Raw genomic sequence first — 15,727 nt, forward strand, 5'->3', positions numbered from 1 at the left:
GCCCCATGGCCTCTCCCTTTATTCGAATAAAGTAAAAGGACTCCTCTGTCTCCTTTTTGGACATAAACCTCTGATGTTTGTGGATTAATTTTCCTGACAGTTTTATGAGGGAAGAAAAAAGAGAGAGACAGAGCAAAACAGCCCCTGGCTGATTCGGTCAGGATTGGGGAAATGGACATGATGGACGTGGATATGGTGGCACCGGCTTTCTGCGCGCGAGGGGGGGGGGGGGGGTCACCTCCCCCCGTGTCACCTCCACCACTGCCCGTGCAGTTGGGGTGGGGGATAGCCGCGCGCAGTCGCTGCCGCTGCTCCCTCCCCCTCCAGGCATGGAGGCAGGTCCCTCACTGCCCCCCGACGACAGTGGGGGCGGGCTTGCTACCGCCCCCTGACCGCCCTGAAGGGGGAGGCGGGGCGGAGATGGAGGTGGGCTCATCACCGCCCACGGCTCCTCCGGAGCTGGGGACTGGGGGGGGGTTAATCACGGCCCCCGCTCCGTCGTGTTGCCAGGGCCAGGGTTAGGGGCGACCAGAGGTGGGCGGGATGACTCCGACCGAGATGGCTCTTCCGGAGCTGTGTTGGAGTCAGAGGCACAGAGAGTGTGCCCTTATCTCTGATACCTGGCTCTGACACCCAAGAGCGCACTGAATTTCATATAACATCCTGAAAACCACTGTTAAATAGAAAAACTAGAAGTGTGTGTAGATTAGAAAGTTTTCTTAAGTCACTGGGTGAAAAAGTTAAAGTTTGGAGTTTAAACTAGTTTAGAGAACAGAAGACAAGATGGAGGACTTAGGGTGTTGTCTCTTGTCCTTCTTTCTTCTTAATCTACTTCTTCTAGAGGTTTTTGGGTAGTAGTAGGTGATTGGATAGAAGATGCCGCAGTGCAGCACACAGGTGTTGGGTCATTGGGTCATTAAGAAAAATAATTTACTTGGCATTTGTTAGTTGGGTAAATAGACATATAAAAGACCTTGAAGAAGATCTTTGTTAGCCATTTTGCACCTTTCTATCTTAGTGCACATTGCTTCTTATACCTTGTATACATGTAATGCAGATAAGAGAAGAATAAACAACCAAGTCCGAACAAGAGAAAAAACTGCCTCCCTCTCATCAATTTCAGTTCAAGGGGAAAAAGAACCTAATCACGAATAGTCAATAGAGACAGAGCTGGGGTCGGAGGGGGTCCACCACTATTCCCACTACGCCGTGCTTCCAGTGCTATGATTAAGAGCAAAGCAGTCCACGACTGGCCCTGGTCTGAGACAACCTCTAATACCCATGAAGCAGTCTCAATTAAAAGCAAATGGGATGATTCTGATACAGATGGTTCCTATGAGGAAGGTGGTAGGAGAAAGGGAAAAGTAGCCCAAGAAGCCATAGGAGCGGCCAGACACATGTGATTGAAGAAAGATGAAGAGGGGAGAGAAGGGCCTGCATTGGAGTTGACTCTGAGACAGGCTGTGGGAAACCAGGGAGTGATTTATATAAAGACACTGTTCTCCCTCAGAGAGCTACCGCTGTGGAAATACTCGGTTGGGAGGTACAGAGACAACCCAGAGAGAGTAGCTATGTGGGTAGAAAGGACCATCAGAGCCCAAAACCCAGATTGGGGTGATCTGAATGTTATGCTGGATGAATTATTAGATAGCATGGAAAAGGAGATGGCTGCTATGTATGTTATAGAGGCCCAAATTGCAGCTGGGACTCTCCAAGGGACAGTTCATGATATGTATCCCTTATCTGACCCCAGGTGGGACCCCAACGTCCCAGAACAAATGGAAAATTGAAGCAGTACCAGAAATGGGTGGTGTTTGAAATTCCAGAAACTGGAAAAGCTGATAGCCCCACCGCTGGCATCCAGGGCTGTAGACTGCTGCATGCCACCACATCTGCAGTCGAAACTTGAGAAACCTGGGAAACACCGAGGCAGCCAGTGCCACAGTCAGCACCTGAGGGACTGGGACACCCAGCCGGCACAAGCAGCACCCAAGACCACAGGGCATCACATCATGCCAGATGAGAATGGCCCCAGACTCCATCAGGGCAAAGTGGGGCTGCCCGCCACCACCAACAGCTGCGTTACCTAGCAATAACTGTGGGTACCAGATGCATCCGTGTGGCAACTGTCAAGCTGCCACTGCCAATGTCAGCTGCCCCAACACCCTCTGAGACGTTCTATGTCTCCAGCCAACAACTGTAAGCTTACCGGGGCTGTGGGAGGAGAACCAGAAGATGGGGGCAGTAGCAATCAGGCCGTCCCAAAAAACTAGCGCCGACCACATGGCTGTGCCATGGAACAGTGGTGAGTGGTGGGCCACTTTCTCAGCAGAGCTAGCTAGACACCCACAGCTCTCTGTATGTGGGCAGTGAAGAAGCGACCCAGGGAGCCAAACAGCCCTGGCAGGGGCAGCACCACATTCCCTGCCCCCCAATCACATGTGGCAGACTTTGCCCAGGAAGGCGCGGCCACCATTTTGCATGCCGGCAGAGCCCTGCAGGCTGTCCCAGGGCAGCCCCCCCCACACTGAGACTGAGGAGAGGGGCCCGCCTGCAGCCTGCTACAGCTCTCCACAACACACCATCCTGGGGGAAGGGGCAATAGCACAGCCGAGTGAACACAGCCACCCCGCCTGCCACTGCTTTGACTCTGCCAAGCAAGGTTCTCATGCCATGCAGACTCTGTTAAGCTGATACTAAGCAGTAGAAAAGACAGGGCAAGTTCAATAGCCCCTTCCTCAAGAGAGAAGACTGTAACATTTGCATGTGTTGAAGTTGAAATTTATTCATATAACATATCTTTGTTAGCTAATTCTTTTGCAGTTACTATTGTAATAAATTAATCTGTAAATAAAAATTCGTAAAAAGTATAAATAAGATATGTATGTGTTGTAATGATATAAAATCCAAAATGTAAAAAAATCCTGCTCTGGGTCTAGTTGGGAGTTCCCTCCGAGACGCAACAGATTGCAACCAACACCCAGATAACGAACATCAGCTCAGAAAATAGACAGGACGAGGGCCATCAGGAGGACAAAAGAACTGGCTCGGAGGAGATATCCATCTCCAGACCTGAACAACTCCCTGCAAATCTCTGTTGGGAAACAATCAGGTCGACGAAAAGACAAGCCCCGAGAAGGTAGTCGTCGCCAGACCTGAACACCCCACCTGTCAAACCGGTGTTGGAGAAGCAATCAAAAGAAACAAAGGGGAAGGCTCCGCCGAGATATCCATCGGCACCAGCCCGGATCACACCACTCTGCCTAGATGACACAAATTGAAATACATACAGAATCTCTTTACATATGAGGAGATCCTGTCCGGACACTTGTTAGCTCTATTTTTCCATGCCAGGAAATCCATTCACCAGACAATCAAGGACACTTGGTGAATGGAGCCTACTTGGAATTCTAGCCTGAGGACATAAAATCTCTATAAAACCCCAGGCCTGAGAACCCTCGAACGTGGATTTGGGAATCCTATACCTCTGGTGTAGACCCTGTCCACCCAGCGCTGCGCTGACCGTTTTCTTGTGGTTTTTTCTCGTTGTTTGTTCTTTGTTGTTTATTAATAAATTTCTCTTTTATTTTTATCCTGAATTTGCCTTTGCATTTATAACACTATGAAGGTGTCACACCAATGTTACAAATATGGACAACAGTTTGCTGAATATGTCCTGAAATTTATAACACAATGTTTATTGATTTTGCTTTTGTGCACTCTGCAGGCATCATGCTTGCTCCATCAACCTGAAAAATAAACCTTACTGTTTTAAATTTAAATTGTCAAATGCTGTCAGGAGTGTTTACAGCTGTGAGCTAAACTTGTCGCTTTTACAGCTAGTCTGTAGAAGTTTTCTGTTTACATTATTCAAATAGCAATTGCTACACAATTTAAAGAGTCCATATTTGTTATTATGCCCGTGTTACCACTACTCCAAACCCTCTTACCATACCACCTTGTGACCCCCTACATTGCTTTAATTGCTTTTCATGAATAGAATTTTAAATTGTAAGCTATCCTTTCAAGTAGAAATTTATTGAGAAACCATTCAGACTATTCAGCCAAGTCTTCACAGAAGTATGGCGAACATAATTTATTTCTATTTTTAGCACACTTTTATAGGGTTTTACAGGGTCCGTGGGCTAAGCAAGTTACTATTGGCTAACACACACAGGTTTACATTTTTTCTCTCATACACAAGGATATTGTTTTTCTTCATTCTCTCTGCTTCAGGAGAGTTTCAAGGACATTAGCTCTTAATATCGCCACTTATACCAAAGGCTGTTTTGTGCAGACAGGCTTTTACTAAAATATCATGCCCACCTTCTGTTAAAATATTCTCTAGAGAAATTAATTGACATGTTCTTTCAAGGTACCCTTTTCTGCAAGATCAGCTTCCACTTTGCTACTTCCCTGATGTGAAAAAGTTACCACTGGCATAAAAATCCCCTAACCCTAACTACCTTTCATATTTAAAATACTAATCACGTTTTCTTATTTTTAAACCAAAATATAACCATGACTTTTAATGTTAAGTTTTTGCAATTACGTATACAGACACTAATCACAGAATGAAAGGCATTTGAGATTACAAAACAAAAATCAAAAACTATATGTGAGAAAGTATTAACAAGAACTTCTAATTAACAAAAAAATTTGTACTGCAAGAAACATATTAAATGAAAATGCATAATCATCCCAAAAAACGTTTTAATTAACTGAAATTGTTGATTAGCCCATGTATACTATAAATTCTTATCTTCCTTCATTTTCCCTAACTCAATTTCAAAACTCCTGACAAAAAGAAATGGTTTGTTATTTACACTACTGCCATTAAGTGATGTTGTTAAGTATACTAATGATAATACAAAAACTATAAGAATAACTTAATTTCTTCCAACCTCAAGAAACAACTTCAGAAGTGTCCTTAGATAACAAAATAATCCAATTTTGTTATATCTGTTCTGCAATGCTACTAACCATCTGTGTTTATAGAGACAGATAACCCAACTGATTTTACACTCTTTTCAGTATTGTGACTTCACAAAGAGATTCTACAGTACAACTGAATAATGTTATTAGCATATCTACTCATCAAATAATAAGCTAAGATCACAACCAAGTGAAAAAGCCTTCACAAGAGAAATCCAAAAGTTCCAAATATACACCTTAAATCATCTATGAAACCCTTAAAACACAGAGATGTATCATTTTTAATTATATACCAAAATGTAACCTGTAAAACCTAACTGAAACAAAGAAATGTTTCCTTTAGTAGTTTTGAATTGCTTTGTTTATAACCAAGAGGTAAATAATACTTTCAAAGGAGTTGCATATGTATGTGTATAGAGTTATAGTTATTTACAAGTTATTTATAATATCATTAGTTATTTAGCTAAGAGAAAGACTTCTTTTAAGGATATAATAGGGAAGCCCACCCAGTCTGGGTCTCAGCTCTGGCCAAGCTGTGGCTTTGACTGGTGGGAGAGATATGCCATCAAGCCTTCCCAGTCTAGGTCTTAGTTCTGGCCAAACTATGGCCTTGACTGGCAAGGAAAGATATCAGACCCTGAGTGATAGTAAAGCATATAGGCAGTTATAAATTTCACCTTATTAATTTTGTTCAAAGGTCCATGTTTTGCTCCTGTTATAGTTGTTAAAACAAAGAAAAGGGGAAGTGTGGGGTGGATGTGCACCCCCCCTCAAAAGTCTTGAATGCTCTCATGCTCTTATGTTCTCATGTCTTTCTCATATTTTTCTGTCAATTCACAACATAACCTAGCAAGACAACAGCTTATCAAAAACAGAAGATTGACAATGGTAGAACAATCTGTCCATCACCCTACTCAAACTCCAAGACTCAAATATTTGGAACACATCAGTGGTAGAAATATGTGTGGTTTTAATTGAAATGGTTTTGAGTTGAATTGTTTATAGTGTTAAGTTGTAACTTTGTAACTTCTAAGCATCAAGCCTGTGACATGCTAGCCTGAAGGTTGGTGGTTTTGCCTAACAGCTCCTAGATGTGAACACTGCAGCTCCAGTGATACATGGGGCACACTACTGGCTGGGAGAGCTAAGTTTGTCACATTGAGTAGAAAGCCTCATTCAAATTAAAATCATGCTGTCTTTGTCATCCTATCTGCAAGGAGCCTGCAGAAGATAAAAAATGTTATAAATAAATTAATCAAATTTTATTAATAATAATTTTTATTAATAAATTTGCAAAAAAATAAGTTTTGGGACAGCTACAATTAAAGGCAACGCCGAGCTCAGGATCAGCACTGGGTGAACCCTGAACCAGTCTCTGCCACACTGATTCCCCCAAGCTCACCTCTGTCTGTTGGGGTGCTGGGTTTTTATACATTTTTTTCAGCCTGAGGCCATGCAGTCTCAGTTTTTATCTCTATGATGTGTTGTTACATATTTAGAATTTAGATGTTGAACTGCTGATGAGGTTTTCTGGGAAGAGGATTAGGTCTGAGTGGATTTTCGGGAAGCAGTCCTTGAAATGTAGAATTTTTCTGAGATTTTCCCAGAAAGGGATGGAGTCTGAGTGGTTTCTGGTTTTTTTCGGGAGACCGACATTAGGATGAACGGTCAACCAAATCGGTATCACGTGCTGATCACTGAATTATTAGTAGCTCGTCTCCTCTGAGTGGATCTGTCTCTGTCTTGGCGCTTCCTTTGTCTTTTTGCAAACAGTCCTGAGCTCTCTGTCGTCCTTGTGGCAATCTTTCGGTTGCTCAAGTTTTTTGCATTGTGCTCAAGTTAGCTTTTGTGCACTATACACGTGAATTATATCACAAAAAATACATATTACAATCCTTCCCCTTCTAATATTACTATTATAATTCACCAAAAAATTATCTTACTTAACAATTTTTCTTTTCATCACTGTATGCTTTTTTAATTTTGTTTCATCTTTCTTTACTTGGGCTTCAAATTTTGCCAGTATTGCTGCTGCCTTTCTCTGTTTTTCTCTTTCTCTTAATTCTAAAATTTTTGTTATATTTGAGGCTTTTTCTAATCTTCCTGTGGCCATTTCGGAGTGGGTAGGTAGGGCTGTGATCTGCATAGCTTGTACCACAGAGTGGATTAGTCGAATCAAACAAGGTATCAAGCAAGGCAAGAATACAATCCCAGCAATTGAACAAGCTAAAAAGAACATTAGTTTTTTCCATTTTGCACCATTGAATAAAAGGTCTTACCAAGAAGCTTGTAAGATTGCATTCCATTTTTGCACTGGTACATGGGCTACCTTTTTAATTTCGGCTGCTACATTTTTCATAGTATTTCTAAAATCATCAATTTCAACACAACATTCAGATTTATTGGATTTCTCACAGACTCCCCCTTCTTCAGCAAGTAGATAATCGAGAGCTATCCTGTTCTGGTAGACAAATGCCCTCATCTGTGAGTGTTGTTTTGCCAGTAATTTGAGGGCATCTGAGGTGTGGTTAGACACTATTTTTACTACTGCTTGTAACTTTATGAGCCTATTTAGGAGGTATACTGGGGTTCGGTATCCCCAACTCCCATCCTGGGCTAACGTTGCAGGACCATAATATTTTATTATTCTCTCTGCAGGCCACTCTTTATTTGCTCACTTCTGATTTCTTTCTGAAATTGGGGGTATTTTCCTGGTTTTTCTTTTTTCTCTGTTCAATGACTCATACAAAGGTGCCTCTAACAGATTGTTCTCGGTTTTCGGCAAGATGAAGAAGGAGGGTCTTATCATTCTTAGGGTGCACGAGCCTCTCCATCTATTTGGTAATTCGCTGTAGGCGTTTTTCTCACAAATCTAATACATACCACCTGGGGCATTCCATTTTATATCAGTGTTCTCGGCTTTGTCCCAATACCTCCTTAGGCTCTTTAGCAAATGGTAAGGATTGGCCCCAGCCTCCTTGTGCTAACATAATCCTACTGACTTAATCCATTCACAGTTTGTCTCATTTTCATGACTCCAATAACCAGCAGGAGCTTCTGGCTGCCAGACTTTAGTTTTTTTTTATTAAGAGTTTACTGTTAGCATGGATATACATGGGGTGTATCCCACTACTACAGTAAACTCCTTTCCTTCTCTGCTTATGCAGAGAGTTCTAATGATTCTTTCTTCTAAAACCCATCCTTCAGGTCTCGACACAGTTTTCAGAATTTGGATATCATCCCATTTTAGGAGTTGTTCTGGAGTCAATCTTTCACTTTTCCATGGTTATTTCTTTGCAGATTTTAATCCACTGCATATCTAACAGTTTGTCAGTCTCAATTCTATGGCAATTTCCTGCATGAGATCTATTAACAAATTTTTATCAATGCCGGTAAGCCCCACTCTTTATACTGTTTCTCTAACTGTTCATATTGTTCACTTAGAGTTTTCAGTCTTTCTTGTTCTACCCTTTTCTTTCTAGCTTCCGATTCTGGCCGTTTTAGTTCCATTGCAACCTGCTGCATCTTCTTTTCCGGATCTATCCTTTCACTATATTTTGAAAAACAGAAAGTTTCCTCGAACTTTAAACATATCTTTTCATCTTCATCTCTCAGCAGATTTAATACTATAGGCTCATTTTTTGAAAGTAATTTGTCTAGTTTCAAATTTTTTCTCACTCAGTAAGTCTTTCCATTCATTACACACATATCTAGTCTATTTTTATCATAGTGTCATGAATAAAATCTCTCAAGAAATCCACCCCGGTTAAAATACTGTGTTTAGTTATGTACAGTTAATGTTCTTATCCCATTTATAAACCTTGTTTGTTGTACCCCTTGTTTACTCCGATGGTTATTAGTAATGTTAATTACCAGTTTCTGAAGTGTTTTAAAGGTTCTTATGAGACATTCCTCTATCCCTTTCCCTTACTTCCTTGCTACTATGTAACAAAGCTGCTCCCATGGGGGCTGGGTCACACTAACAAAAGCAACCCATTAGAAAGGTATGCCATAGAACAAAGCAACTCCCATGGAAGCTGTGCCACACTAGAACAAAGCAACTCCCAGGAAGCTGTGCAACCAAATAATATGCAAATTAAGGCATGCAAGACACCAAAACAACGAGCTAACAGAGGAATAAAAGGACAAGGAAACATTCTAGCAAGCTATGATGAAAGATCATATTCCTGCATCACCATGACCTAAAGAGGACTGGAAAGGACTGACCACCCTAGACAATGAGCCAGAACAACAGGCCTCCTGGCTACTCTCATGAGGATGGAAGCCCCAGCTCTGCAGTATGTACTGCAAAGCTGAATTGTGCCTCCCTCTTGGAGCTGCCAGTGTGGGAACGGCTGTGGTGCAAGCAACTCCTCGGGCCCCCCACCCCAAGACCTGAATCTTAATAAAGGCATAAAACAGGAGTCTTGTCTCCTGGCCAATTTCTTTCAATAGCATAAACTGTTACTTGGAAATACGATACAAAGGTAGACTCTTTCTTACCTCCAATCCAGACTGTCCGATTGCAGTGTTGACAGATCGGGATTTTTGATGCTTACTTAGTATCTCGTTGTTGTCTCACATGTACCTGGCTTTGTTCTTTTTTCGCTTTTATCTTAAAATGAGAGCTGTTAACTGTGTAGTACTTTGGTTTGGTTTTATCTGGGTGTTCGGGGTTAGGTGTCCTTCTTTTAGTTCTATTAGTTACCTGTGGAATTTTTACCCCATTAGTTACGGGGAAAACCTAACTGCAGGTACTTGGTGGATACTTGAAGAACACAAAGAGTTTGGCCGGGCCCGGGAGGGAAGGGGGCAGGAAAAGGGGAGGGAAGGGGGCAGGAAAAGGGGAGGGTGGGGACAGTTTGGCGGGCTTCTTCAGCTTCGGAGAAGAACACTTTGGGCGCAGAGCTGTTGCAGTAGGCAGAAGGGAATTTCGCCATCACCCAGATGGAGCTGCTGCTTCTTCTCCTTCTCCCCTCTTCGTTGCTGGGCCTCGCACCCCCTGTCCTGCCGGGACATGTGGCAGTGCCAGCAACCACCGCAGAGCTGCTGATACACCTCAGCTACCGGCCCGGGATCTCTGCTCATTCCTGCTGTTCCAGCTGAGTGTTTATCAGAGCCCTGCAGGAGCACTGGGACTGCCCACCTGAGGGGGTTTGTGAAGCAAAGCCTCTCCTCCATCCCTTCCCGTCTCAGCCGAGAAGGCTGTCACAGGGTCCCTGGTTCTGTTTTCTTGCTAGCGCTGTAGTTATTGTTGTTTGTTTGCCTGGTTATACTAGTAAAGAACTGTTATTCGTATCCCCAGATCTCTGCCTGAAAGCCCCTTGATCTCAGAATTATAATAATTCGGAGGGAGGGGGTCTACATCTTTTCATTCCAAGGGAGGCTCCTGCCCTCCCTAGCAGACATCTGTCTTCTAAAACCGAGAAAAATTCTAGAGAATTTCTGAGTTTAAGAGAATACGTTTCCAATCTTTTTATTACAAATGTTGCCAGTTTCCCTGATTAAACACTCAAAATTCAACATTTGTTGAACAGAAATCAAAAATTCTAAAATTTTACTGACAAATGACAAGAAAGAAAGCCCTCCTTCCTATTAAACAGTAGAGAAGACATAGGAGCCTCAAAAAGGTTTGACATCAGAGAACCACAGAAAGAATAGACAAACTAAAATATTGTCCTCTAATATGTACAGTGGAATTCTGAAGGTGTCAATGGGCTTCTCCACAAAATCTGAGAAATTAAATTGGTCAAGAGGGCTAAATTTATTCTTGAATGTTCCCTCTTTCCCAGTTTCAGGCTCCCTTAAAGCTCTTTCAACACAGATTTTGGCAGCTTTATGTTTGAAGACTGAACAGTGCTGAAAAAGAATGTTTTAACCTCTATAGATACGGAAAAACTGCCATAATCTATGCTGCAAGAGGAAAAATTAATAACACAAGACATTTGGTACATTATTCAAGACCATCAGGTCAATGATGTCATTCTAGCAAGACATCAAGACCTCTTTGTCAACAATGTATAGCAACTGACCTTAGGAATTTGATGCAGTAGTATGATACAACATTTTATACACCTTTTCACCTGTCTTGATTTTGGCTGGAATAGAGTTTATTTTTTTTTTCTTAGTAGCTGCTACAATGCTGTGTTTAGGATTTGGTATGAGAATAATGTTGATAACACACTAATGTTTTGGTTGTTGTTAAGTAGTGCTTACCTGAAGTCAAGGACTTTCCAGTGTCTCACGCTCTGCTAGTGAAGAGGTGCACAAAAAAACTGGGAGGGAGCATAGCCAGGACAGCTGACCCAAACTGGCCAAAGAAATATTTCACATCATAGAATGTCATGCTCAGTATATAAACTGTGGGAGCTACACAGAACAGGTGCCAATAACAGTTCACGGATGGGTTTGGCATGTCATCAGGTGGTGAGAAATTGTATTGTGCATCACTTGTTTTTCTTGGGTTTTATCTGTCTCCCTCTCCTTTTTATTACCATTATTATTATTATATTTTGTTTCAATTATTAAACTGTTCTTATGTCAACCTACAGGTTTTACTTTTTTGTTCCTGATTCTCCTCACCAACCCACCAGGATGGGGGGGTAAGTTAGAGAGTTGTTGTGTAGTATTTTGTTGCTCCTTGGGGTTAAACCATGATATCACCATACTTAAAAGATGTTTCTGAAGTCAGAATTTATAACATTCATCAACACTAGGTTGTACTAGTCAATGTGCACATGGCCACAATAATCACACCAATAAAAGCAGCCTATACTTTTTGGAGAAAGTTATATATTTTAATACAAAAACCAAGATTAATCTCTCATATACTCACTAAACATTTGCATTAAAGTAATGAGATGTTAGAAAACTTACCAAATACTTGATTTCCATGCACTGAGAATAAAATTAAATTTTACACTTCACAAAATTGTTGGGTTTTTATTTTATGAATCCTCTAAAGGAAGGACAGTCTTGAAGAAAATGCAGCAGATGTAGCCTTTAAAATTCTAGTTTCTTCATACAAGCCAAAGAAAGTTCCTGTGAGTCAAGTTAGACCCTCTATCCCTCAGCCTTTTCATACCAAGAAAAAGAGTCTAAGCCTTTTAGGGAAAAACATGGGGTTTAAGCCATGCTCGTACAACACCCATGATGCCATTTCTGGCTCTATCAAACTGTAGAGCTAACCTTTCAGGTTATTTTCTGTATGTTCTCTACCTACCACAGTGAGGAACAGCTTCAGACTCCAGGACTAATAGATCGGTGCTACACAAACAAACTGTTCAGTCAAAAAGTGAGTTTCACTTAATTTTAAAAGTGGCCTAAAACTAACATCTACTGCCAAAATAATCATGGTGGTGATAGTAAAAGGTTCTAAAATCTTAGAAAATTCAGAGACTTAGAAAGAAAGTTAGGTTTGGAAAGCCCTGGGAAAAGTAGGCCCTGAGAAATGTTAGGCCTTGTGCTTGTTAAAGATCAGGTCAAACTGCACCTGTATAGTCAGTATATGATAAATGATACAATTGTTAGATGTGATTAGATATAATTATTGTTTAAAGAACATGAGGAACAATGTTAGGGGGCTAGGGGGGATCATGAGAAATCCATGCTTGGGTAAAAACAATGCTTACAATAGAACAATGTAAGTTTAATAATTAATATGTAAGTTGTATAACAATAGAGTATAAAACATGTTCAACTCAAAACCAAATCGGGTCAGATTTGGGTATGTGTAGCCCTGACACCCAGAGCTCTTCAATAAAGCACCTTCATATAATCATTCGTGATTATGTGTGTTCCTGAACGCTAACAGTGGGATACATGAAGCTAACTGTAAGAGACGGTCCAAAGTTTCCCTGATCTGCCTCACGACTGTCACAAGAACAGAGACCGAGTCCCTGAAGACCCCAAGGGACTTTGTGCAGGGGTTCTGGCCTGTTTGTGGTGGGTGCTTGCTAAGTGATTGTTTGAAAGTGTGCTTGACCTGACACCTGCTTCCCACAGCAACAGGTCTCACCACAATAGTGATTGTTTGCAGGTGTGTTTGCTGTGCTGCCACAGTACATTGCCTTAATTCCTGCTGGTGAGCAGGGACTTGTAAAGAGTGACCTGCTCTGTACCTTACACCTGCTTCTCAGAGCAACAGGTCACACCACAATAGCCGATAAATCTCCCCTCCTTTTGGCCAACTGCCCCTCACCTTGAAACAGACTATAAAAGTGACTTTTCCAAGTTACTTTCTGAGAGAGATCTCCCCATGGAAGAAGACACCAGCGACCCTGTATTGTCTGTAGGTAGTTATAACCCCTCCTTTTTTTTCTCTCTTTACTTTGCCTCTTTATCCCTCTCTCTCTCTCTCCCTCTCATCTATCACATAACCCATGATGTTGTCACTAAAATAAAGATGCATTATTGCTGTTGTGATTTAAACTGAAATCCCTTGGTGTCCTTTTTGCACTGAGATCAAATGAACCTCTCACAACTCCCGCTTGTGCTAGCAGATCACGACACTAACCTAAAAGGCTTATCATTTAAATGTTTCAGACATTTCCTGTTGTCAGAAAGTAAAAACTATCGATAATTTTCATGCTTTATTTTAAAACAAAGGAAAAAGTATTCATTGTAGAGAATCACAAATTAAAGAAGACCATCCAATATCTGAGTGTATTTGTCAATTCTGCTCATTAAGAAAACATATAAAACTTTGACCAACATTTCCAAAAACTCACCTTGAATTTCAGGAGAGAATCGAGCTGAATGGCGAGACACAAAAAGTTTTAGTTCTTGATCCAAGTTGCATTCAATCAAACTTGTATCCCATGATCGGATTCCTAAAATTTAAAATGCAAAACATGTCTACCCTGATATATGAGCACTCTTTTAATTGATTATTTCTCCATTTACACTAATGACATTTGCATATTCCTAAATTCTAAAACCAACCTCTACTCCTTTTAAGCTATGCAGCTATCCTTTGCAAAGTGCTGAGCACTCACAAAAAGCACTCTGGATAGCAATCAGTCACAAGCAAGAGGAAATCTGCCTTTCCAAAAGGTAACAATCATTCAAGGCCCCTGATTTATGACTGCTGGTTCCAACATCTTAATAGCCCCACTATGAGATGTCCTGGAATTTACTTTAAAATAGCAATACACTGTTTTCTAAAACTGAAAAGACTGAATCACTCAGGGGATATGTTAGCCTTACTGCAAGACAATTGTATGAGAAAAAAAAAGACAACATGTAGCATGTTGCAAATTATTATTTAAATACAAAATATTAAATTTCTGACTTCTTCATTCAAAAGTTTTGAAGCATTCCATATTTAAATTAAAATTTAAGTGATCTGTTATTAATCTAATATCAAAATCCTAGTTTTAAGACTTTAAAATGCTATGCTTGATCTTTTTTCTTTAAAAAAATAAATCTCATTATTCACTACCACTTTTCCCTCAGCTACTTAGAAAGTGAAACACTTGGCACATATATGATCATAAAATGCATTTCTCTGAAATGTATTTTTAAGGACTGAAATTTGAACAGAAAAAAAATAAAAATCACTGTAACCAAAATGCAAATTTATAGTTTCCTACCATAACATTATGATGACTAATTAAAAAAAAAACCAAAAAAACCCACCAAAACCTACAACAAAGTAACAGAACATGTTTTAAGATTTTTCTTTTTAAAAAAAATAAAGTCTCTCAGACTTCAGGCAAGCAGACTTTAGTCTCTTCAGGGACCTGCTTGTTAAGAGTACCATGGGATAAGGCCCTGGAGGGAAAAGGGGCCCAAGAAAGCTGGTTGATATTCAAGGATCACCTCTTATGAGCTCAGAAGCAATGCATTCCAGAGAAGAGGAAGTCAAGCAAAAATGACAGGAGCCCTGTGTGGATGAACAAAGCTCCTAGAAAAACTCAAACACAAAAAAGACAACAGAGGATGGAAGCAGGGACAAATAGCCTGGGAGGAATACAGAGAGATTGTCTGAGCAGACAGGGATCATGATGGTTAAGAAAGCTAAAGCCCTGAGAAAATTAAACCTGGTCAGGGATGTAAAGGGCAACAAGGAAAGCTTCTATAGGTACACTGATGATAAAAGGAAGACTAGGGAAAGGGCGGACCCTCTCTGTAAGGAAACAGGAGACCTGGTAACCCAACATATGGAAAAGGCTGAGATACTGAATGATGGTTTTATCTCAAGTCTTCACTGGCAAGTGCTTCAGCCACATTGCCTGACTCACAAAAGGCAAAGGCAGGGACTGGGAGAATGAAGAACCAACTGCTGTAGGAGATGATCAAGTTCAGGACCATCTAAGGAACCTAAAGGTGCACAAGTCCATGGAACCTGATGATGAGATGCTTTCATGGGTCCTGAGGGAACTCATGGATGAAGTTTCTAAGCCACAACCCATCATATTTGAGAAGTCCAGTGAAGTTCCCATTGACTGAATAAAGGGGAAACATAACCCCCAATTTTAAAAAGGGAAATAAGGAAGACCTGAGGAACTACAGGCCAGTCAGTCTCTTCTCAGTGCCCAGCAGGATCATAGAGAAGATCCTGCTGGAAACTATTAAAAACGAGATTCACTTAATAAATTATAAAAAGAATTTAATATAAATAAAAAGACAATTAGGAGACAAAAGAAATAAAGCAAAGGGTTAAAACGGCCGGGTGCCCTGGCGGGTTGCCAGGAACACACCTGGTATCTTGGGAACACTCTTTTTATCCCCTCCTGCTGTGAGGATTTTATGCATATTCAAAACATGTCCCCTCCCTAGTTCCGCCTTC

The 15,727-nt window shown here is 41.0% G+C and overlaps 1 protein-coding gene across 1 annotated transcript in view; it reads right to left on the minus strand.

Annotated features, from left to right (window-relative positions):
- Positions 1-15,727, minus strand: part of LOC131591459 (microtubule-associated protein 1B-like) — an 83,803-nt gene that overhangs the window by 47,791 nt on the left and 20,285 nt on the right. Inside the window, exon 3 of the mRNA XM_058862183.1 lies at positions 13,665-13,766. Within this exon, the coding sequence (XP_058718166.1) occupies positions 13,665-13,766 (102 nt within the window). The remainder of the gene's footprint in view (positions 1-13,664; positions 13,767-15,727) is intronic.

This window comes from Poecile atricapillus, chromosome W, assembly GCF_030490865.1.
Source record: "Poecile atricapillus isolate bPoeAtr1 chromosome W, bPoeAtr1.hap1, whole genome shotgun sequence".
NCBI classification, from domain to species: Eukaryota; Metazoa; Chordata; class Aves; order Passeriformes; family Paridae; genus Poecile; species Poecile atricapillus.